The 25,136-nt window shown below is 40.1% G+C and overlaps 1 protein-coding gene and 1 long non-coding RNA gene across 3 annotated transcripts in view; one reads left to right on the top strand and one right to left on the bottom strand.

Moving 5' to 3' along the window:
* creb3l1 (cAMP responsive element binding protein 3-like 1) overlaps positions 1-22,005 on the bottom strand; it is a 38,620-nt gene extending 16,615 nt beyond the window's left edge. The window contains exons 1-3 of one of the 2 annotated variants that reach the window (XM_051427703.1): positions 21,585-22,005; positions 7,976-8,105; positions 6,392-6,478 (exon numbers count right to left, since the gene is read on the bottom strand). In XM_051427703.1, the coding sequence (XP_051283663.1) occupies positions 6,392-6,478; positions 7,976-8,105; positions 21,585-21,695 (328 nt within the window). In that variant the 5' untranslated portion in view covers positions 21,696-22,005. The remainder of the gene's footprint in view (positions 1-6,391; positions 6,479-7,975; positions 8,106-21,584) is intronic. The other variant, XM_051427704.1, reaches the window with a different exon arrangement.
* On the top strand, positions 5,034-16,828 carry LOC127378644 (uncharacterized). Its single transcript, XR_007888120.1, has 3 exons — positions 5,034-5,354; positions 9,734-9,812; positions 16,751-16,828. It is a non-coding gene; the product is annotated as an uncharacterized LOC127378644 (long non-coding RNA).
* Positions 22,006-25,136: the final 3,131 nt, after the last annotated feature.

Below are 25,136 nucleotides of genomic sequence, written 5' to 3'. Positions count from 1 at the left end.
ACCAGTCCACCTAACAGTCAATGTCAAAGTTTGAAACTTTTAGCATTAAACTTTAAATTGAAAAGTGAAACCACGTTCTGGGCTATGACATAACCTTTTAGAGGCCAATAGCAACCAGAAAGTAGCTGCAAGTCCAGAAGGAGGAGTGTGTTATGTTTCACTGAGTCAGCATCTTTTCATTTTAGAATAAGACATAAACACCCAGAGACACTTTGATGTTTGTCACAACACACACACACACACACACACACACACACACACACACACACACACACACACACACACACACTCACACTACCAAAAAGCTCCCATGGTGGAAAGAGAGCAGTAGCAGTTTAACAAGGTGAGGGCTGCTGTATGTATGTGTGTGTGCGCGTTGGGAGTGAACGTCATTTTAATCACCGCCTGGTTTCCTAGCAACATTCTGCTGGTAAAATGCTCTGAAGTTTACAAGCTGTGTGTGCTGGGGAGAAGCAGGGGGTGGTGGAGGTGTGTGCCCGTCAGAGAGCTGGTAGCTTCTTTTTATCCTGTCCATCACTACAGCGGGGGTCAGCACGGAGAGAGTCCATCCTAAAATCAAATGGCTTCTTTCTGCTGTCTTACACACCCTAAAGTCACTACCTGCAAACTCAACACCGCAATCTGTGGTGTCGATGACAGGAACACATAGTAGCTAATATAGGTGATATATTGTTAAAATCAAAATCTGGCCGTTAGCCCATTGGATTAAAATACAGTGATGGAAACTGTTAAACCTATGTAGCTGTCACATGTTCGATGTTTATCACTGTGGTGCCATAGCATGGAAAACCCAGCTGCAGTATTAACTCCAACCAACCAGATAAGTAACAATTTTATAATGGCCCAATTTTCCAGAGTTACTTTCCCATTCACTGCTACCTCCAATATGTCACTTATGTCATTGATCAGCACGGTGATCAATCAACCACTGAGTACATTTTTAAGCGTGTGAATTCAGTTTTGGGGTGGATCCACCATTCTACCAATTCCCCACATCCTCTCTGTAAGTACGACCCTCAGAGGCCTCTCCTAATGAGGCCCGTCCTGCTGCTTCCCAGAGCCTCGTTAAGCCTCCTGCCCTTGTTAAGCCAGGGCTTGATTGGAAGCCCTCTACCACTGTTTCTTAATGAATACCAGAGCTAGTTAGCTGCTAGCCAGAGCATAGGAAGGCTGCACTCTGGTAGGTTGATCAAAGACAGAATGACACATCATTTGACAGTGTTGAGGGGAAGTTTGATTAAAAAGAATACATTTTTTTACCCTTTTCTTCTATAGTTGTACATGATTGTGGACCGTTTTTTTGTTCTCTTTCCTTCATATATAAATATAATACTATTTGGTCTACTCAATAAAGATCAAGAAGTTCATATGGACTACAACGGAGGAGTTTTGCTTTGATTTGCATGTTGGCTTCATTAAAGGTCCAGTGTGTAACATTTAGGAGGATCTATTGTCAGAAATGGAATATAATATTGATATGTATGGTTTTCATTAGTGTATAATCACCTGACAATTGTTGTGTTTTCATTACCTTTGAACGACCCATTTTTAACTGCAGAGAGACTCCTCTTCTACAGAGTCCGCCATGTTTCTACAGTGGCCAAGACCGAACTAACCAACCACTGTGGTAGTTTCTCCTACACACTTTGAACGAGAGGGTGAGATGAGGGTAATGGAATCAGCAACTACACCACTACAGCAGATGCCACTAAATCCTACACACTGGTCCTTTACGGCATAATTGACAAAAACTGAGAGAAAAGGAGAAAAACTTCTCATATGACATTTTTTATTTTATTTTGCACAATAATGATAAAGAAAATGGGGTATTAAAAAGGCATCAATAAGCATTTAGTATTGTGTTCATACATATAACATGAACAGAAATGATAAGGCGCTGATGATCCCAATTTAATCAAAATAATCGGATAATTGTTCAACCTTAGCCCGAGGACATTTTCTAAATAATGGGACAATGAAGTGAAATGAGATGCAGTCCACATACCCCACAATTCAAATTCAAATGTAACAATATACTGATTAAAACTTTATCAAACACTACAGGATGGGCTTGAAGCATCTTTTTAGACATACTGTTTTGTATTTCTGTAGTGTTGTCCACTGTCAGCTAAATGTAAAAGATGCTGTTGATGAAGGTAATACAGTAAAAAACCTCATCCTCTTAATAAAAGAAAGTCTGCCTGTGTTGCTAGTAAACCCCGGTAAGAGATCCTATCATAGGGCAATGACTAATGACCAGAGGCTCCTGGCAGTGATCACAGGGGGGGGTTAACGGAGGAGAGGTGGTGACTGTGTTTGATCTCAGTGGGACAGCAGGAGTATTAAAACAATAGATGGAGCAGCACAGTATGAGCTGCAGTAAAACACACAGCTTCTCTTTGAGTGTGAATAAGACCAACTAAGACCACAGGGTGAGAGAGAGAAAGGGAGAGGGTGAGGGAGGAAAACAAAGACAAGAAAGTGAAAAACTTATATCAGAGTATCAATAATATGTAAACGACAAACATATGCTGCAAGAAACATATTTAAAATGGCTGAAGATGTCCTTCATACTCCATAAGTGACCGATTCCACCGTTGCCATCGTTAGAATTTAGATTAAACTCAGTAGTATCAACTTTACAAACAAACATAATCACTGGAGGATTACCAACCAGAAAGAGCGATAAACTGGCTCCGGATCCCAGATTTCCAGGGGCCCCAAAAGCCCCAGGTTCACTGTGTGTCTGGTGCCTTTTCTGTGTTTTGATTACTTGCAAATTTGTTTTGGAATTTACATCACCAAAGTACAATATCAACTAGATTAAGCTTTATTATGTCATATTGTGGCATTATTTTGTGGAGGTACTGTGTCAAAATCTATTTCGAACAACTTTATTATAGTAGTAGTTTATATAATCAAACTACTACAAACTGTAAACCTGGGATGAGGTAATATTCCAGTACACAAATATTGGTTGGTGTCTGGGTTTCAGCACTGTATCAGGTCATCATTTTTGCCCCAGTGGGTTTGATCAAACACATTGAGTTCATTTTAAATTATTGTAAGTATTACAATAGAGTATTAAAGATACCATTAATAATTTTTTTTTGCCATCGCTACAAACTTAGTATGATGCTTTCAACAGGGCTTAGCCCAAAAGAGATTTGAGACTTTGTAATGTGGCTTACACTGAGGTGCAGAGGCCAAAGTAGCAGATTTTGCTCTTTGCTCTCTTATCTGGCAGTTTCCTGTAAAAACATTTAGTGACCGCTGGTAAAGCCACCAAATTTGTTCTGCAACTGATATGTGACTGGAGCATCCCTTGCTTAACATACTATCTTATAATTGTGATTGGGCAGAACTTTAAATTGCTCTCTATGTTGTTGTCCAAGAGAACAAAATATGATCTACAAATTCCTTCATTCAGAACAAACCTTTCTGAAAGGTCAACAACTTCTGACATCCCTAGGTGGTTAATTAACCTGACTTATCAAGACAAACAAGCAGCTGCTCCTCGTGCGCTGCTCTCAGTGGCAGCCGAGAGGACCTGTAAAAAGGTATTCATGTGCAACTCTTGCCAGAACCTTCTGCCTTTCCCGCATATGTGTAAGCATATATCGTACATGTACTGAAACAAAGTTGCCTTCTCCAGACCTTATTAACGGTGCAACGGTTGTCAAACGCTGAAATGCCGTTATTACGGTGACACTCCATGACAGGATCATCTCTTCAGCTGCAACAGTCCTGTCAAAATACTTCTCGTGCCAAAATGGCAGCTAACAGTCGGGCTGTGTGACAACATATTTTTCAGAGGAAATGGGAACAAAGCGAAGCGCTAAATCTGGAAATGAAAACTATGTAGCAAATGTTCCACAAGTGGCTTAATCAGACATTCAATTCCCCCTCACCAAATCTGAGTGCAGAGCAGCATTTAAGGGGGGGGGCGACGATTGCAGAAGATTGCCTCAGTGTTATAAATTATGTCAAGGAACAGTGCTGTTAACCACAAACAACATGTTGAAATGGCACCATGCAAACAGACTTTCCTTCACTGACACTGCATGCAGTAAACCCTCATCTGATTGGTTAGAAGACATGCTGGAAAACAGAAGGTTGCACCATTCTGTAGAGTTGGCTTGGCACAAGATATCTGAGTCAGTACATATACTATTTCTATTTAAAGCTCTGCTATATATCACCTCCCTCTAATGTGAAAAAAACATAGCTCATAAACTGCATGTTGTGCAAATATATATAAATAGAATGATCCATTTGTGCAGTGAATACACTAAAGTACAGTGTAAAATTGGTGGAAAGTAAGTATCCCAAAGTTTATAGTCAGGATTTATGGAGCGGATTCAGGTTGTAAAATGCATTTTGGATAAAGTTCAATATCAAATAGGCTGGAATGGATTCAAATACATATGATATATAGGTTTCTGTGTGTGTGTGTGTGTGTGTGTATGTGTGTGTGTGTGTGTGTGTGTTCCATATGTGAGCTTGAGATGACAGTTATGCAACTACAGACTGAAGCAATGAATGAGGAAATAAATAAACTCATCATGAAAGCAAAGCTGTCTAAATGTTTTGTTTTATTCAGTAATATATTATGTTGATGGTGAGTGCTTTAATATGTCCTTTTAGTTTTTATAAGATCCAGTTTGCTCTGGCATCAGTGTACATTTCAATCCTAACTACAGTGTTTCTAACTCTACATAACACTGATTCATTCAGTCTGATGTTTTTATATTCTCTCGAAAGGGTAAAATATGATATAAATAAATATTATAGTTCACAGTGAACCGAAAACAATACACAAGCCAGATGGTTGTTTTTTAATGTGAGCTAGACGGGTTTTTTTTGCTCAATGTGGTATTTTGGCAACACAGGTAATCTGATATTCATAGATGGATTTAATTGGATTAAGGGAGAGAGTGAAGAGGAGAAAGATAGAAAACAGGAGAGTTAGAGAGAGAGAGAGCTATATACAGACAGGAAGAAAAGAGAGAGAGTGAGCAAGAGAGAGAGAGATAACCTAACAGAAGAGAGAAAGAGAGTTTCCGCTGGCTTCGGCTAAAGCTGCAGACTCAAAACCATATGCTTGTCATAGCGCTGTGTGTGTGCGTCTGTGTGTGTGTGTGTGTGTGCTAGGTGGGCAGGGCTTAGCTGGAGGAAAACTGCTCAGACTGGGATCCTGCTGCTCAGACAGCAGGATCCCCGGGACAAACGGAGAGCAGATAGACAGAGTGAGGATGACAGGTACAGACGGAGACAGAGGAAGACGGGCAGAGACACGGTCGAGAAGGAGACAGGAGGAGATAATGAGGAAGGTTAGTCACAAAGGGAGAGGAAGACAGCAGGAAGTGAACATGTGAAACACAGCATTTTTATATCACACTGGAGCACACACTTGCTCCTACAGGCACCTCTTATATACGACAACATTAGTCCCAGAGGAACGCCGGCGCCCCGCCTACTCTTTAAATAAGGCTTGCAAACAAACTGACTGGCCTATCTTGCTGTCAATCAACATATCAATAATCCTTCTAAGCAAGATGAGCTATCATTCTTGCTAGTAACCACTCTTTATGTGTTACTGTAATGATCCAATTGACATGTGAGCATCAAAATTTGGTTGTGTCCCATTCAACTTAACAGTGAATTGACCCTTCCTAAGTCCCGCCCCTTTTCTGCTCCATGGTTCAGTTGAGCAATCTGACCCTAAGTACTCCTTTCCTGTACTTAGATATGCTATGTGCTATTTTTAAGATGGTTAAAAGATTAAAGATAAAAGCTAGCTAACTAGCTAGCTAATTTATATTAATCATAAGTAAGCTTGATTTGATTTCATGACTATAGATGAATATTTGTCGCTTTTATCTTTTACCAATCTTTACAATTTGGTAGACGAGCCTAGCATGTGGCATATCTAAGTACAGAAAAGAAGAAAGTTGACCGAGGCTATTCACGTTACATAAAGCTTCATTTTCAAACAGTTCTGGTTGTTCTGAAAAGGACAATGTGCAATACATCCCTATCTGAAACCAAAAAGAGACTTTGAATGGCTGACAATCCAAAAAAGGTTTTGGGCCTGGGAATGAGAGGGCAAATCATCACACACATTATATAACAGACAGTAGATTCAGCCAGTCAGAGTTCATACTATTTGACAGACAGCAGACAGGGTCAGACTGCATGTCAAATATAATCCTGAGCCAACTAGATAACCAGGGCTGTGATAAAGAACCAGACTAAACATCAGCAGCAGAGTTTTGGTTGGCTGTACATTTTTCCAGGAAGCACAAACTAAGATAACGAAAGACAAGATTTAGTCTTTAGAAGCCTTATAATGAAAAGGATGACCTACCAGACTCTTGGTCCATTTTGATTGACAGGGCTGGGCTCTGGGGGGCGGAGTCTTCACTCAAAGAGTAGCTGTGCTCTGCTTGAATATCTGTGAGATTCAAAAAGCCCTTTTCAGGAAAGTGTAACATTGCTCTCATCGTCAACCTGTTAAAGTGATCACCGACGGTGAGTGATGATATGCAGTTGGCAATGGGAAGTGAAAACAGCCTATAAAGAGGGAGTGCTGGCCTGATTTACACTGCGAGAGGGGATTTGTTTGTCTCTTTTAATCCATACCATGAGGGGGAAAAAATATTTTTACAGCCTGATGACATGAAAAGAATGATCTCAACTTAAAATCACCTCATTAACTGTGTTTTGTTGTTTATTAAACCAATTTTATTTTCTTTGTGTTTAAGATATGATAATTGATTGACGAATGTATTGCAGTGCTCTTGCTTAGGCTGAACAAGACATGCATTTAAGCACTCTCTATGTGTATTTTAGCTTGTGCTGCTCTTGCCTTTGCATTCATTTAAGTGTGTTGAAAGTGTTACAGAAATGTAACTAGGTGCAATCTAATAAGATCGCCGTTGTGACTGTGAAAGTGACTCTGGCCCTTATTTAACATGATACTGACATGTTTAATGGCCTTCACATTTATGTAACGAGGAGCATGTTGAAAAGGGGCGGGACATTTATGTTTTACACGCTGAAAATTTTGATTTATTATCTCCTAAAACATAAAAGTCCAATCACTTCATGAAAGTCTGAGTAACCATGGCAAGGCCTGACAGGGACACTGATTTGTGTGCAGCAAGCTGGGACCAATCCTTCAGCTCTGGCATTTTCCTTTGTGCCTTGTGGTAACTCAGCCAGTTGTAGCCTAATCCGACAACTCGGTGCTTCCTCTTCAACATTCCCAGCACCTGCTAGGTAAGGGGTAGGAGTCTTGTGTGTTTCCTTCTGGTTTAAAGGAAGGAGTTTTGGAAGTCGCATACTTTGGCAACAGATGCTGGCTTTCATTTGGTGGAACTTGACCTCTCTGTGGAGGACTGAGCCAGGGTTGATGTCAGTGATTGGGAAGTTACAACTTGATATGGTTGGTGTCCCTGCAGACTTTGTGCTCTCGAATCAAACCAAATAATGGGATTGGGGTCTTTTCTTCTGAGACATTAAGTGAGGAGTGGAGCAACTGGCTGCTGCACTGCTGGACCATATCCGAGTAAATGAGAAGGTCATCTAAATGTCACTATTAGCTGCAGAGAGGAAAACTTTGGTATTCTTGGGCCGAAAAGACTTTCAAGGCAAACATATTCAAGACAGTGGTTGGGCACTGGGAAAGGGTTCCACCAACCACCTTTGGTTAACTACTGTAAGATTTTAATCGCTACACTGGAAATAACTGGGAATTTTTGTAGAAATGTTATTGGAAGGAACAACCACTGTGATCTAACTCCTGGTGCATTTATATTGACTGCATATATTCATTTTTTTGTCCAATACTAAAAGAGTGTTCTTTTATTTTAGTACTGTGAGGAGCTGTGAGGAAAGTACCATGTGCATTCTTTTCATGATAATTCATTATAATAGAAGAGGAGCTGACCTGGGCTGCTGTCTATGTCCATACAAAGTGAGGGTCTGTCTGCCAGAAGGGGTCGCTCTAATAGATGGTCATCAAAGAAACTGCTGAATAATTCGCTGCTGAAGTCGTCCATCTGGTCACCTGAGAAAGGCTGGAAACATGACGAAAGACATGGAGACAGAAAGAGTTATTTTATTTTGTAAAATAATGAAAAAAAAAAAAAAAAAACTATATACAAATTAGTCAGTTACCACTCCAAATTAAGTCGTATACTGTCACATGACTTGGACTCGAGTCACAAATTTCATAACTTTAGGTTTGACTTCAAAAAATTTAAAAATAATTGCAACTGTAACTTTAACACGAATGACTCGTGACTTCACTTAGACTTTTGACTTCAAAATACTTGATACCTTCCTCAAAGCCCAAAGATTAAAAAGTATGTTATATAAAAAGTGTGCAAAGAATCAATTAATTTCCCCTTGAATTCATTTCCCAGCAAGACGACACTTAATTCCCCAGATCCACTTTGTTAGACAATACGACAGCATCCAATTAAGTTGCAGGAGAGAACAATGAAAAACCAATGCTACCTTTCTGAGTGCCCATTCATTGGGTTGTAAAACTTGCATTATATTTGGTCTGTGACTTATTTAGGACTTAAAGTTTAGGACTTGGGACTTGAGTTCAAAGACATGAGACTGGCTTGGTTCCATGTCTGCTTTTGGCTTTAGCTGGTAATACTTCACCTAGTCTTTATTAGAACAATTTGCTGTCCGATGAAAACCATATATCTGTTCATTTTAACATTTTCAGATAAACTGAAGGATAAGGTTTACTTTTGAGGGTACTTCTTAAGCTAATTAAACCATTTAAAACCCACTGGAATATTTTTCTTAGCACATGACACAACCAGAAGAGGCAACATGAAGCAATTTGATGCAACGTGGATCAGTGTTTTTCATCCACGGGTCAGTACTCCAGCTGTAAAGGACCAGTGTGGGGGATTTAGTGGCATTTAGCAGTGAAGTTACAGATTGCAACCAGCTAAAACACGGCGGACAACATGCAGCATTTGTGGGTATAGCAATCTGTGAATGTGAGTGAAAAGTTAAGGTTTCTGCAAGACTGATGACTTAAGATTAATTTTCTGTCGATAAACTATTCAAATGATCGACTACGTGTTTCAGACCTACAACAGATCTCTCAGAGTCAGAGACCAGCCAACCTAGACTGTGCTGATGGCATAAAGAGTCAGTCACTGGGAAACAGCACTGATAGATTCATCCTCAGTCTGGATGAATGAGTCACTGAGCTGAGACTTGATGTTCTGGAAGCCTGGGACAGCATGGTGCTCTGATTTCACTGCTTTACACACACACAAACACACATACACACAATATGAGTCACCCTGGTCTTGAGCAAACATGCACAAAGCAGTACAAAGGCACACACACACACACACACACACACACACACACACACACACACACACACACACACACACACAGATGGATTTATTGGAGCCAATCAACTGCACTCAGTCAACTGTGCTTGGAGGCGTCTCAGTCACACAGACACAGCGACAGAAATAACTTGATTTAATTAACAAGAAATACAAAAATTGATTTACATGTTTTATTCCTAGAAATTAGCTTAAGCTTTTCTCCAAAAACTGCCAGAAGTGTCATAGCAAATTAAATCGGGCCGGTAGCAACAATAAAGACACGACTGGGATAATAAATTCAGAGCTAACTTCAATATTTTTTCTATCAACAGCGGAGGAATGAAAGGCTTGCTCGAAGAGACTGTCATCCAACTCTGCAGTTCCCCTCAGCTCTATGGAGCTTTATTAAAGGTTTGAAACATTTTAATGCATGGTTCTACTGTGATACCTAAAAAGCCAGCAGTTTGTGAGCACTACAGTTGTAGTCAGAGGTATGTACATAGTTAGCAAAGTTGAATTGTTTTGCATTTATTAGGGAATTTCTTTCCCTGAATTAAGGCTGTCAGGTGGTACTGACAGCCAGGCACTAAAGAATACGATTGGACTTGCTAAAAAAGGTGTGTTTGGCTTTTATTTGCTTGGCTTCATTATACTTTTTTAATTATATGCACACATCAAAGTCATCAGTGCAACTGAATGCTCCCACTTCAAGTAACTTTCACACATGCGTTATCTCAGTGTGTGTGTCTGTATTTATGACTGCGTTTTAGGAGGTCAAGTGTGTCTGGTGAAACTCTGGGACACATGCAGCTGTGTAATAAAAGCTTGTGGAGTAAGCACACACTCACTCCCCCCCCAAAACACACACACACACACACACACACACACACACACACACACACACACACACACACACAAGGTAGACCCAACATGACACATAAAGAACTGCTGATGTTATGAAAGTTAACTGTGAACTTTGTTGAGTTTTCAACACCCCAGTCAAACCCCATTTTTGATGTTATTTAGGGCCATTTTAGCCATAGCCATTCAATCTACTTGCATTCTGTAATCTCTAAGTAATAGGTTTCATTGTCAGAGTGGAATCCGTCATTCCCCCGCTGAATTTCCAATTACCTCCCTACACACAAGTGACTAACAGGCAATGAGGCATGTGTGCAATCTCGTATTAGAGCTGTATCAAGTTACTGCTTATGCATTTCCAACTGTTAACGTTAAAAGCATTATAACTGGTTAAACACAGGCTTTTATTTTGAAGCAGTGAGAGGAAAGAGCTGCCAGTGTCTACAAAGCAAGACATGGTGATCCAGCATTTTCGTCAGCAGATCATTTTCAATTTTTGCAAGGGAGAAATGCAATAAGAAAGATCAGTCACACTGAGCTGTTAGATGAAGAGCCGCGGGTGACGTGCTGCAGGCTAAGCTGTAGGAACACCCGATTCTAGAGATCCAGAGAGAGTGAGAAGGTCAAACATGCCTCACCTACTGACAGCCTGTTCACTAAATCTAGCGAGAAAGTTGCAAAGTTGGCTCTCTATTGATTGTGTTTGACATAGAGTTCGTGTTAATGCTACCTCCTATTTATCAAATTAGAACACCTAATAGTATGACGTATAAATGTAATAATGTAATAATAATATTTGTGATGATACCTTTCTCTACTGACCCAGACACTGTATCTTTGTGTCCCAGGTTCTATTTGTCTTCTTTTCTAGTGTTGTATGTCGGATAACGGGACATCCATAGTTTCAAGGCGGTGTCTGCCCTCTGCCAGAATTTTGTTATTCTGTTGTGTTCGGATCGTTTCTAGGCATCAACCTTTGGGCAGCACGCAAAGGTCAGGACTGTCGCTTGTCTGTGTCACGGATGCGTAACAAGCTGCAAGTCTGTGTGTCACTGTCGGATTGACAGAGGGCAAACAGGATGGGTGGCTGTGTCAGAGGCAGAGCGGGTTGTTCCTTAATCAGAAGGTTGTGGGTTCAATCCCCGGCTCCTGGTGCCGCATGTTGAAGTATCCTTGAGCAAAATACTGAACCCCAAGTTGCTCCTGATGCCGTGCATTGGTGAGTGTGTATGAATGTTAGTTTCTGTTCAATGGACTTTGCCATCACTGTGTGAAAGGGTGAATGTGGCTCATAGTGTAAAAAGCGCTTTGAGTGGTCGGAAGACTAGAAAGGCGCTATACAAGTACAGGTCCATTTACAGGATGATGCTGCGCTAGAATCAGAAAATAATTTTTTATTTCTCTGATTCAAAGCTTTGTTCTCACTAGTGCCGCTTCTTCTCCTCATTCACTCTCTATGTGGTTCAGCTCAGCCTGCTCGAGCTGTGGAGGAGAGGCCAACTTTAAAAGGTGCGTTTACAAACAGCAAAGAATAAATCCTGCATAGTATGCCTTTAAGGTAAAATAGTTGCATAATGTTGCTTTAAATGTCATTTAACGCCCTGGTGCCTGCAGGCCCCTGTGGACACCTGTGACTTACACCATTTCTCTGGATGGGAGACTAACCAGAGGGGATTCACTTTTTTGCTACAAATTGAGAAAGAACACAATCAAGGAACCATATTAATGTTTGTATTTGAATCTCAAGGCTCAGCTGAGCTCAAGAAAAGGTAAACCAACCACTGTTCAACAAGGTGTGTACACACGAGTGAACTACTCATATTATTATATTATTATTATTATTCATAAACAGACGCACCCACATAAAGGATTGGTAACACTGACAGAGCGGCATTGTTTTCCTGCTGCATTAAATGTTGGAATAATATCCCTTTAAATAACCCTGGCGCTGCCCTTTAACTCTGCCCAATTGGGGAATATAGGTCACATTTAAACTGTGCTACTCAAAAATAAACAGTGGAAAGTTTCCCATATGGAGAAATGTGGGTGAAGTGGGTTCGAGGCTGGGAGAGGTGCAGGGAGGGAGACGGAGCAGACGAAGCCCCATAATTGACACAATTTAGTGTGACCTAAAATTAGCTCCAGTAGCTGCATCAGACCAACAGTGTTAGCCTTCTGTTGCTCTCTGCTAGCAGTGCTGGCATTTTACGATATACTATTTACCTCTTGGAGTTCCAGCGGTGGCCCTTTAATTTATATTTAGCTCCATTTGCAGTACTTGGCTGAAGTTTTTCTGTTTAGCTCCAGTAGTTACAGCACAGTAGGGACCCTAGTGCTATCCACCTGCTACCCTCCAACACGCCTGGAGCCTGTGATACATCTACTCTCCACTACTACCAGCACAGCCCTGTTTGAGGCTAATCATCCTATTATTCATCACCTGGCATGATGATGATGTACCCATGGCAGTGGGTCAATGTACCCTGACCGTATACCTGTTTGTTTTGGGATCAAACAGATTAGTTCCAAACATTCATCAATACTGCAGTGACAACGTCCTCCTCTGCAGTCATATGTATAGTATAGTATAGTATAGTATAGTATAGTATAGTATATACATGTATACTAACTGGGATTATTGCAATTCATGGTTGGTGTCTTAACCCTTAAGCCATGGGGGAGCTTCGGAATCGATTTAACCTATAAAAAGCTATTATGGCTATAAAAACAGCACAATATTATAAGATAGATTAACATTATTAAGGAAAAGAACAGAAAATGAGACAGAATTGCATGTAATCACACCATCCAATTGTTGCTGTGGCGGCTGCAGTGTTCATTTATCAGGCAGACTGAATGCAGATAATATGTTAGCCTATCATTTTGTCCCAGCAGTGGTTTGGTCAGAGACATTCAGTGGACCATTTTCCATATTTGAATTGCTGATGCTGACCCTGCATCACATCTAAACCACCTGACATTCATCAGTGGCAAATGTTATAGTTCATCTTATTGTCTAATGTGTGCCTTTTTTGGGGGATTATTTGTCTTGTAAAACACTCTATAGCACAGCTTTGAAATGGAGCTAAATATACAGTGGATGCTGTCATTGTTGTTAGGACGGGAGTTTAATGAGCCCAGAGTGGTTCAGTGCTAGACGGCTGTTGCTGGAACAGCTGCAGTCAGTGTGAACAGAGCAACAGAGGTCTGGACCTTTCATTACCTGAACCCTCTCTGCTGGGAAAAGAATCACATTAGGGAGGAAAACAGTGTTAAAAAGCAGTTGACAGTTTTCATAGCTTATTTCAGTGGTGGTGTGTCATTAGGGGGGATGGGGCTGAGATGTAAACCACACAGGGAAAAGAGCTGGGAAAGACAGACACAAGGAGTAATTACAAAAGCAGAGAGTGACTCTGTTATGCCTGTAATTAACAGTGTTGAGTCTCAACATATCTCTCTCCTCTCCTTTCATTTGGATGCCTTACTGGTTCAGGTGAAATAGGCAGAAAAAGATCAAATCACCGACGCCGGTCTGCATGTGGAGTTTGGTGCCATTAAGATAATCAGAAGTGGAGCCTGTTGCGCCTTAACAATGATACAGCAAATCCATCACGTGCACAACAGAAAGAATATTTACTCTCACTGATACAGTGATGAAGGAACGCACAGGGGATAAACTGCATGGAGCACCAGGCCAAAGATTTCATGTCATTATGGCAAGAGCGCTGCAGTGGAAACCATCGTAAACTCTTCAGAACATCATGTGCAGGCCAAAAAAAGTTAATGTGTAAGAGAAAGGAACCAAATCATGTTGACATCAAAAAACGCGTATTTTCTGCAGATTTATGCTGCAATAAACAAACAGTGATTGTCCTGATTTACTAGGGCTGCAACGCTTTGTGAATTCGTTGCGGTAACTACACACAGACCTACACGGTATGATGCACATAACGCGGAACCAAAGTTCACAAGCGCGGGGAAGCTTTTAGCCGTGTGCCACATGTTAGCAACATGTGCTGAGGTTAGCACAACACTGTTGAAATTTTTCACAGCATGAAATATTTGGGTAAACCCAGGTGTTACCAATGATACTAATTAAGGTCCTGTTCCATTTAGTTTAGCAGAGCCTCTCCAGTGAGCCAGCATGCACAATAGCAGCAACGTGGCCCTGTTTGACTCCTGTGTGCCGTTACACCGCTATGCATTTCTGTTCCTATAGATGTCCTAGCATTAGCATTTAGCAATGGCTCCATTTTTGTACATACGTAGCTGGCAATGTAGACGGTAGGTCCAAACCTTGCAGGAATCAGGACCAAGCGGCCCCCCATTTCATATAAACTTTATTCATATAAATCCAATTTATAACTGGTTCTGATACCGCATCCTGTTCAAGAAGTATTCTCTAAAACAAGGAAAATGCCATCCAGTGATGAGATATGTTTCCCTATTTTCAAGAATTTTCTATATTAAAATCATTAATCATTACACTTAAAGGAGTGCAAGTAGCTTTGCATTGATTCTACTTTCTTGTAATCAATCAATCATTGCAGACTTCAACTCACTCCATCACAGTCAATAGCTTTCAAGTCATAAATAACTTAAAAGTTTTGTTACCTAAAAGCAAACACATCATCATCTTACAGTATGTAAATTCATCTATTGACAGAAAATTTGCCTTCTGATTATCGATTAAATCTCATTTTTCAAGCAGAAACAGCAAAACTTTGCTGGTTCCAGCGTCTGCAAAGTCAAAAGGATCTGAAGCTTTTCTTTGTCATACATGATCATAAACAGTTTTCGCCTGTTGCTCAGACAAAACAAGATATCATGGTCTGTGGGAAATGAATCCGCAGATTAATCAAAACTTAAAATGACTATTAGCTACATTCAATCATGTGAAATGTTACAGAATATAGTAGAAAATAATGACTTCTAAATTATTTGTGATTTTTATTAGAATTATTTTTTGTTAGTCTTGTGTATATTTGTATATTATTATAGTTATGTATCGTTTATGTTTTTTGAAAACCTAATAAAGGAAGTGGGTTAAAACATACAAAAACTCTGGCATAATCTTGAATTGTTGAAATAATCTCACTCCATTGGCAGACATATGGCCTTATATAAGACAGTAAATGTCAATAAAAGACTACGGGACTGGTTAAGATGTAGATTTTTTTTTTTTGCAGTGTAAAATGAAATTGCAGTTGTGAGAGACCTGAAAACATCATGTCATTATGCTATAACCCTGGCTGCCACAGATAAGAAAATGGCAATGTTCTCTACTGTATTTGGCTTCATGTGGTGATGTGTGGCTGCAGTGGGTTGGCTGTGTTTGGCTTCACTTGAACAACCTTTGAGAGTGAGAGAGGAGGGACCTGAGGTTACTGTGTGTGTGTGTGTGTGTGTGTGTGTGTGTGTGTGTGTGTGATGAGACTGAAGTGAACTCAGCTATAGTGCTCAGTAAAACAGTAGAAGAGTAGTTTTCCTCCACATACAGTCAAACTCACACACACACACAAACGGGACACTGCTGCATGCCTGCTCACATTCCATCTGGCAGCTCAGCGGCCAATCAGCGACGGGCATGCAAATGAGATGGGTGTGTCTCTTTAAAGCTGGAGTACAGGGTCTGAACGGAGAGTAGAATGGAGTAGAGTAGAATAGAATATGGACGGAGAATAAAGTTGCAGAAAGAAGAGAGATGGAACAGAATAGAAATGTAGAGAGAAAAATATACCATAGACAGAGGACAGAAAGTGTGTGTTTATCAATGAAAGACTGTGTGGTCCAAATATCTACTTTTTTGTTGTTGTTGTTGTTGTTACAAACGTAGAGTAGAACAGAGGAGGAAAGAGTCAAACAGAATACACAGTGACCAACTCACAACTTGCACTTACTGCTGTGTCCCTGCTTGACCTCCCTCTCTTATTTTTATTTTTCGATGAATCTTCTCGACTAATCGCCTGGTGAATCAAACGCCAGACTTTGACAGACTCTGCAGAATTGCGATTTCACAGCGGTCAACCTGCATGTTTTGTCTGTCCAACGATCCAAACCCTCAAAGATATTCAATTAGCAATGATATAAAAACAGAGGAAAGCAGGAAATCCTCACATTAGAGAAGCTGGACCCGGAGAACGTTTGATGTTTCTGTGCGACGGATGACATCGACGATTAATTGATTATGATTAACCCTGGCAGACAGCTAATGAAATGTCAACGTAGTGTGTTGCGGTTACTATGGTTACCATGGCCCCTGCATTTGTCTGGCATGACTTTTACACGCAATAAATGTCAGTTCGGGCCTGTATTTATCAAACAGGTCAGAGTAGGAAATCAGTCCCTTTCCCTTCTTTAACACCTTTATAATGTTCCGATCACAGATAAGTCGATTAATTGATTAGTCAATCGACAGAACAATAATCTGCAACTATATTGATAAGTGATTAATCATTTATTGAACTTGTACCCAACCTTTTTTCCAGACGTACCGCCACAGTCCTGTCAGATGAACTCAACACCACCAATGATGTTCTAAACGTGTTCATTGATTTTAAACTGGATGTTATTTAACAGCATTGATCATATAAATAAATATTTGTCATACAGTTGAACTGTGAGCATTAGGGTTAGTTTAACTTTGCAGTCAAACTACTTGTGTCACAAGCTGGATGTTTCCACCATTTATTCATTTTTAGATGATTTTATTAAAACATTTATAAAATTCTTAGCTAAGTTTTTCGACAATTTTCCATTACTTTTTGCTATTCTGACCATTTATCCTTTACTTTAGCTTAATGTTTAGACTTCCCTGCTTGCTAGTTTGCATGCACTCTTGCAGAATTACCCTCTGGGGTACACATTCCCCCTGGTTCGAAATAACTGGTTAAGGAAATTTATAGCAAAAATGCCAGAATTTGCTGCTTTTTTGTATTTTGTAAACTGAATATTATTAGGTTGTGAAATGTTGGTGGGGCATAACCATTCATTTGACGACATTACCTCGGGCTCTGGGAAATTCCAACAGACATTTTTCACAATATTCTTATGGAGCTAACAAATAAAAGATGAATGGAATGGTAATAATCAATAGCTGCAGCCTTACTCAGTTTCTCCTCCAGGATTTAGCAGAGCTGCATGCAGAGCTGTTCTAACCAATGAGGAGCTTCCAGTAGGTGGTAGATGATGTTATCCATGCAAGGGCCTTGATATTGTGGTAAAAACGTTCCAGTGCATATGATACACAGAGGCAGCTGGACCATTACAACAGTAGTGGTAATCATCAGTGATTTAAAACAGGAATATTTATGTATAAAAAAAAAAGAAGAAAATAAAATGGTGTTAGTGATGTCAATGAGATCTTCCTTACTTTACGCTCTGCATGTAGAAATAGTTTGTGTCTGGAGCTTTAGAAACTTAGTCGTACGTTCTGTTTAATTAAAGAGGGACAGGAGGTTAATTCTGAGGAAAATAATTGCAGCCCTTGATAATGATTGTCAATTTACTTTGTTTTTTATTAAGCTATTATCGCCATCAGCTCTGTAATGCCCACTCATGTTCCTTATCTCCACTGAGTCTTTCCTACTGGTTATCAACAGGGCACACAGTGTACTGGAGGGGGTAAACAAAATACAGAGCAGGAAGTGTGTAAATCCGTGCTCTACTGCACCACGGAGCACACCTTATTAAAAACCAGTGTGTCCATTCAGTGAGTCCAACAGAGACATTATCAGAGACTGGCAATGGTCTTCATTCCCCTAAATTTAGTCTAAATAAAAGACACATTTTAGCCAAATTCCACATATAATTGCCTGAATGGGCAAAATGAACATGTGCCAGATTCATACAGACATTCAGACATTTTCTCTATTCTCCTCTTCTCCCAACATTAAAACCACTATAATCTGTATTTCTATGTCAAAAAAGGATGAAATGACAATGTATAATATGAAAAAGTAATTCGTAGTGACGAGCCAACACTGAGTCAGCAGTTTCTCTCAGTTCTTTGGAGCTTCTTTCAGCTCCTTTTATTTGGTTTTATGCCCCACAACTTTACTGTTTGGGTCACTCTCAGCTCTCTCTCATTGCCATCTTTTCTAGAAGCAGAAGGCAGTTTTCCACACTACTTGACCAAGACCAGACCAACAAAGTTAGCAACTAGCCATATAAAATTTCCCAAATCTACTGCATATGCATAGAGTAAGCGTACTAGAGACTTCTGCCAGCCGAGCGCGGCCGAGGTGCTAACTTCCAGTTTAGCCCTCCGCTAACTTGAATGGGGATAAAATGATTTAATTGTGTGGCTCTTCTAGACTTTTCTAAATGTTATTCAACGTAATAGATCAAATTAAATCAAATCAAAATAGTTATTCGTCACAATGTAAGCTTATGGGAAAAAGTCGTCTGGGGCCCATGTGCATCACATAATGGACGCCATTACTGTCATTACATGGTTTGATCACTCTGTCAAATTGGCCTCAAAGCCCGGCACTCTTTCTGGGGGCTTGGTGGAGACCAAAACAGCACTAAAAGTAAATACTGGAGTTACAATGATCAGGTAGCCCGACAAAACTCCAAATTAATGCGAACGTAGCTCTGTATCTACAACAATATTGCGTTTACAACTTGTTTCCCCTGCCCCCACATGGATGAAAGATTCTGGTTTAAACTGGAAAGATAGTGTACATGCAACTGCAGTGAACGCTTCAAACAGGAATTCGCTGATGACGCCATTATGACACTGACTTTTCCTTAGTTCCCAGAGTTCTCAGGGACAGATGGAGGTCTCTGGTGCTGTGATTCATCATCAGCACCTCCATACAACTAAACTGCAGATAATAAATTAAAAAGAGATCAAAACTAACGATGTAGAAGCGTGCTATCCTGCTGCTGCTAATCATCCATCCTTTCCCATGTCCTCAGTGGTACAGCCCAGCCTAGTGGCTTCACAGCAGAGTGGACTACTTTATTTAGAACAGGGACGGGGGGGTTTAAACCACAAGCAGACTGCTCGGCTGACTCACTGACTAGAATAGAGGTCTGCTTTAAAAAACCTGCACCGTTTAAAAAAAAAAAGAAAAAGGGGGAACGACACAGGGTGGAAAAAGAGACAGCTAGTGATGGAACAGAAATAAAGAAAGTGTGCCTCCTGCTAATACAGCCACTGACACTGAGATATTTATCACTAAACTCTCAGTGTGCGGCAGTGGAACGGTCCTCAGTCTGTCCGCCCTGGTTCTGAGAATTAAGAGTGCAAAGCTCGGTCAAGCATGGCGTGCACAGAGGGCACGGCTGTGTACTTTTGGCATTTTGTTTGTAGCCGGAGGTGCATGGCACTCCGGCGGTACACTAGGAAACAGGGTGGGATGAGGAGGAATACATTGTCATACATTAGGGGCAGGTACCAAAGCTCTCATCACAACTAGATTTGACTACTGCTTAAACTGGGCATGGAACAACAGCTTTATTTGCCCAGAATGATGTTACATTTGATCATAAGGATCCGTAATTTTGTATTTTTTCTACTAAAATAAATATCCTGTCGCACTACTTCTCAACCAACACAGCGATTATTGTATTGATAAACAGCCATGACTCGGCTCTACCACATCCTGTTGTTCACCACAGCCACAGGTCTTCCTCTGCTGAAATTAAAGATGCACCGTCTCAGGTGCTACAGGAGATGATAGATGCAGCCGTTGCCCCCGGTAACCTGTTGTTTTTGAATGAGGGTATGGAGGGAGGATTGGTGACAACAGGTGGTTGTTAAAGGTTGGTGGGGTGATGCCGAGAGGCTTAATTGTCCTCTGATTTTTTATGTAACAGTCAGAACTGTGTGTGTGTACCCTGCTGCATCTCTAATATGTCACCTCAGGAGACTTTTACCACAACAGGAGTAAAGCTTGTGATTATTCTGCAGCAGCTTCGAACTGGTTGAACAAGATTTAATCAAAGGTTCCAGCCTTTTTTGTATTTTGACAGTGTATAACTGTATATTATACACTTTATATCAACAAGAGTTAACTAAAAGTTAGACTTCATTTTGTAATGGGGCAAATAGGGTCAAATGATCCATAGTTTCAATATTATTTAGGGCTGCAATTAACGATTACTTTCATTATAAATAGACCTTTTTCACAGCAGCCATTTTGACATGTAATAGTAGGGCGAACATAGGTCTTACCAATGATACAAGTTAAGGCTCCCTTCCATTTAGTGTAGCAGAGTCTTAAGAGTGAGCCAACATGCACAATAGCAGCATCCTGACTCTGACTGACGTGAATGGAACAGACACACCTGTGTTTACCCTACTAATTCATGTCAAAATAGCTACTGTGAAAAAGGTCTATGATTTTCTTTTTTTTTTTTTGTTACACCAACAGCCCAGAACCCAAAAGATATTCAGTTTTCTACCATAAAAGAGTTAAAAAAAACAACTTGTTTTTGCCATTTTTCCTTTAAAAATTAATTTAAGCAAAATAGTTGCAGATTAATTTTCTGTTAGCTCACACAATAATTAATGTTTAAGTTCCAAGCATACTTTAAATAAGACTTGAGTAACAGTCAAGGCATTCATTATTTTATAAGTCAATTGAGAGTTAATTAGGAAAAATTCCCTCATTCTAATTAGGGTTTTATTATAACAAACACTCTAAAAGTTAATTGAAAACTAATGAAGACCCATATAGCCAATATACTGAACACTGTCAATTAATAGTGTGTCCCCCCCCTCTCACACACACAAACACACACAAACACACACACAGGAACACACAGCAGCTGTGCACAAGCCAGATTCAGTTCAGGGCATGCCCAATCACACACACACACACACACACACACGCACTCAACTCCACATTAATAGTCAGGTGTGCTGCTGAGGACTACAACACCTGCCCGCTGAACACACACACCCACCTACACATATACACACACACACACACACACACACACACACACACACACACACACGCAGTTAACCAGTAACTGGCCAGCCTGTGTTGATGTTCCCAATCTCACATATTGGTTTACACAATTAAACACACACACACATACGCAAGCAGGGTACGAGCCCCGGATGTCAGTCAGGATCTACCAACTTACACCGCCCTCCTGAGGTCCGGCTCCGGGCGGAACAGGCAGCAGATGTGCGTTTGATTTAAGGGACTTTAAATGCAGACAGCTGACTCCCAGCAGAAAGACACAACGCCACAGGGCAGTTTATACTCATGAATGTGTAGACTGTGGACCCACACAGGAGACAGAAATGAGAGGCTAGTAAAGTCATGCTAATTAAATGCAATATGCGCGAGAACTCACCACATTAGTGAGGAAATCTCCATCGCTGAGTTCCTCCAGGTCCAACAGGTTGGCCCCTCCGGACGGATAGAGTTTCTCTGCTGTCAAACTGTCTAAGATAGACTCCATCATGTTGTCTGTGTGTGTGCAGCTCACCGGACGGACGGTCAGTAGCTATCTGGACTGGTCTTAATATCAACTCATTAAAACGAAGCAGTTTGTTTTCAAACAGCTGCCGCGTGCTGTGCGAGTATCCGGCCGTTATTTACGCCGCCTGTACGTGGAGCCGGTTGGTCGAGCTCAGTCCCGCTGCTGCTTGCTTTTACTGACAAACTTAAAAATAGTCGGAAATTCACATCCTCCTGCAGCTGTGGCGGAGACCTTCCTATCCATCCAGCTGTGTGCGTGCGCCTCAGCTTCTCCCTCTCTCTCCGCGTGCGCCGTCTCTCCCCCTCGCGCTAATGAATATTCAGTGAAGCCCCGCCCCCCGCCCGTGGCGTCAATTAACGAGCACACAAACTATAGTGCTATTAAAACTATAGCAGCTTGTATAATGATGACATCTTTATTTAGATCCCCCTAGCCTTAGATTATAACGTTAATCTTTTTTCCCCTAATTTCCTTTTTAATCTCTTTTCTTCTTTAATTCTTCTTTTGTTGTATATATTTCTTTTATGTGTTCCTTTTTAAAAAAAAGCATACATGTTCGCATGATCTGTACATGTAAATTGTCTTTATTATAAGAATCAAAGTATTTTTTTTTTTTAATAATTAAAATATAAGGCTATTGACTTTTTGTCAAATCATATGTTTGTTATAACAATTAATGTACCATCACTTGTGGGAAGTAGCCTAATTAAGTATACAGTTTTAAAGGTACTCTAACTTTTCATTTTATGTACCTTTATGCTTACTCACATTTCAGGGGGAATTACTGTACTCCTCTCAATGTATTTATAGTTATTAGTGACTTTACAGATTTGTATACAAAACATATGATCATGATGATGATTGAAAATGAAAACTACAAGAGTAAATTGCTGCTTAAACTGTAGTAGATTTGGATAATAATACAGTGATTAAATACAAGTAATAGTACAATACTGTGATTTGGGCCATTTTGCATATTGATCACACTTGACGTTCACTCTAAAAGTTATTTTATAAAACATAATCTTATATAATAGGCTACTTCTTAACTTGTACTTATTACTGAATGCAGGACCGTGACTTGCATTCATAGAGCATACATTTTCACTGTGGTATTCTCATGTTAAGGATGCAGGTAATGGAATATAAGTATTTGTCAAAACACAGAATAACATAAACAAACATTAAACCATGGAAACTCAACTTATGAAATATTATTTCAGTAACAGTTTTTGTGATGTATGCTACAGTAGATTTTGATAATTATTGTTGCATTAAATGCCCTACCTTCCACAGGATACACTCACACAGCCGATTTAAATTCGGCTGGTCTGATGTCATGTCAGCACTGCGTGGGCGTGTACAGACTGCTTGCTCTCCTGTTAGCTTGGGGGGACAAATTACACCTTTATCGTTCTTATCTTCTTATAAGTACAGCGGGTTTGATGATATTGCTGATACAAATTTTACCTGAGCAGAGGTCTCATCAGCCAGACACCTCTGGGGCTGTGCAGAGCCTTTAAGACGCCATGTTTGGTTCATTTGTTTGAAAGACCCTTTTTCATGTTTTTGTGCACATGAGCAGCTCACTGATCTGGTTTCCTAGGACACTTTCATGGATCTGAGCTTTTCTTGCTATGACAAGTCCAAATGTCAATGTAAAGGTCTACCAGCGGGCACTGGAGATGTTATCAGATTAGAGGATGTTATATTACTCCCTTTAGGTAAGAGGGAGTTATTTGATCAAATTATTTAAACAGAATTAGATTGTTAAACATTTCAATGTAAATTTATTGTAAAAAAAAAAAACAAGCCTTCACGTTTTGGTGTTGAAGAATGTGTTTATGTGTGAAAGAAAAATAGAAAAAGACAGGTGACTGTCTGACACCCCGAGATATTGCCAGCAGCTACAACAGACACAAACACACACACACACACACACTGCAAAGTCGGAAGGAAATAGATATTTGTCTCTCTTCCATGATTGCTCAGGCTCGCCCGTCTCATTCCTCTCCGCTCATTCTGCCCCAGATTCTCCTCTGAGAGACAGAGATAGAGAGATTGAAACCCAGAGGAGCGAGAGAAGCCCTGTTCATTGTGTAGCAGGTATCAGAGGTGCCTGTGTGTGTAATGCAGCTCTGACCTGTTACATAATCTGGGTATATTTCATGGAAAGAGGCATTTTGAAAGGGGGAGAAGTGTTATTTAGAAAATATCTCAACAACTGGATACATTTAGGCCAGACATTCATGGTGCTCAGGGGATGAATTCTTTTGACTTTGGTGATATTCTGACTTTTTAGCCATCAGTAAGTCAATATTTTAACTTATTCAGTGAAATATTTCAACATCTAGGACTGGGACAAAATCCACAATTCATCCTGCAGGGGACATGAATGTGTGTACAAAATTTCATCACAGTCGATCCAATACCTAATGATACATTTCACAATAAAATTTGGACCTGATGATGGCGCTAAATACCTACAAGATTCCTATCAAATGTCTATCAATCATATCTGTGAGGATGGGGACCTCATGGACACACTAGTTGGGTTGGACTTTCAGTTCAGTGAATGTGTGTGGTTCTGAAAATTAACAAAACAAAATATCCTTAAACCCACTTCTTTCAAATATATAAATGTACAAGTATAAATCTATTAAACAGCTTTCCATTTACAAAATATCTTAGATTAATTTCTGATGTGCTTTGTGTTTAATGGTAGAAAGCGTTAGCATATTTACACGCTAAACAAAGATAGTGAGAATTGTTACACTCCTAAACATCAGCATGTTAGTATTGTTGTTGTGAGCATGTTAGCATGCTAGAATTGAACTCAAAGTAATGTTGTGCCCAAGTAGCTGCTAGCATGGCTGTAGATATAACTGTTATGACAACATCTGAATACATTTCTCTTTTCTCTCACATAGTTTTTAAGATGGTAACATTTTTGATCCCAATCAGAACTTTATGAGTTTATTTCAGGCCACAATGTATAAAGAGTAAGAGGATTGCAAGTGGAGTACAGCATGGCTCAATTCTGGGTCCTTCAGCAGTTATATTTAAGCCAGCCACATGACTGGAACTATAGGTCCAGACTGAAATACCTGATCCCCTTCACAAACCCACAGAGAGATGTTTGGAAACAAGGCTACTTGATATTTTTATGGATTTACCCCTGACTGCATTGTTCATATCAAGGTTATTGCAGAGGATTTGGTAGAGGCTCGGAGACAGAAATCTGAACTACAATGATTACAATCAGGTATTTGTGTGTATTTTTTATGTCCCCATTCAAACAATAGTTACTAACTGTTATATAATGATCTCCTGTTACTCTACAACCTCTTTCAACCTCACTTCTTCGAATTCCCTTCCTGGTTTTTCTTTTTTCAGCCTTTTCCTTATCGCCCATTCTTCCTC

The sequence above is a fragment of the Dicentrarchus labrax genome, unplaced genomic scaffold, assembly GCF_905237075.1.
Source record: "Dicentrarchus labrax unplaced genomic scaffold, dlabrax2021, whole genome shotgun sequence".
Lineage (NCBI taxonomy): Eukaryota > Metazoa > Chordata > Actinopteri > Moronidae > Dicentrarchus > Dicentrarchus labrax.
This window is presented reverse-complemented; position numbering and strand designations above follow the sequence as displayed.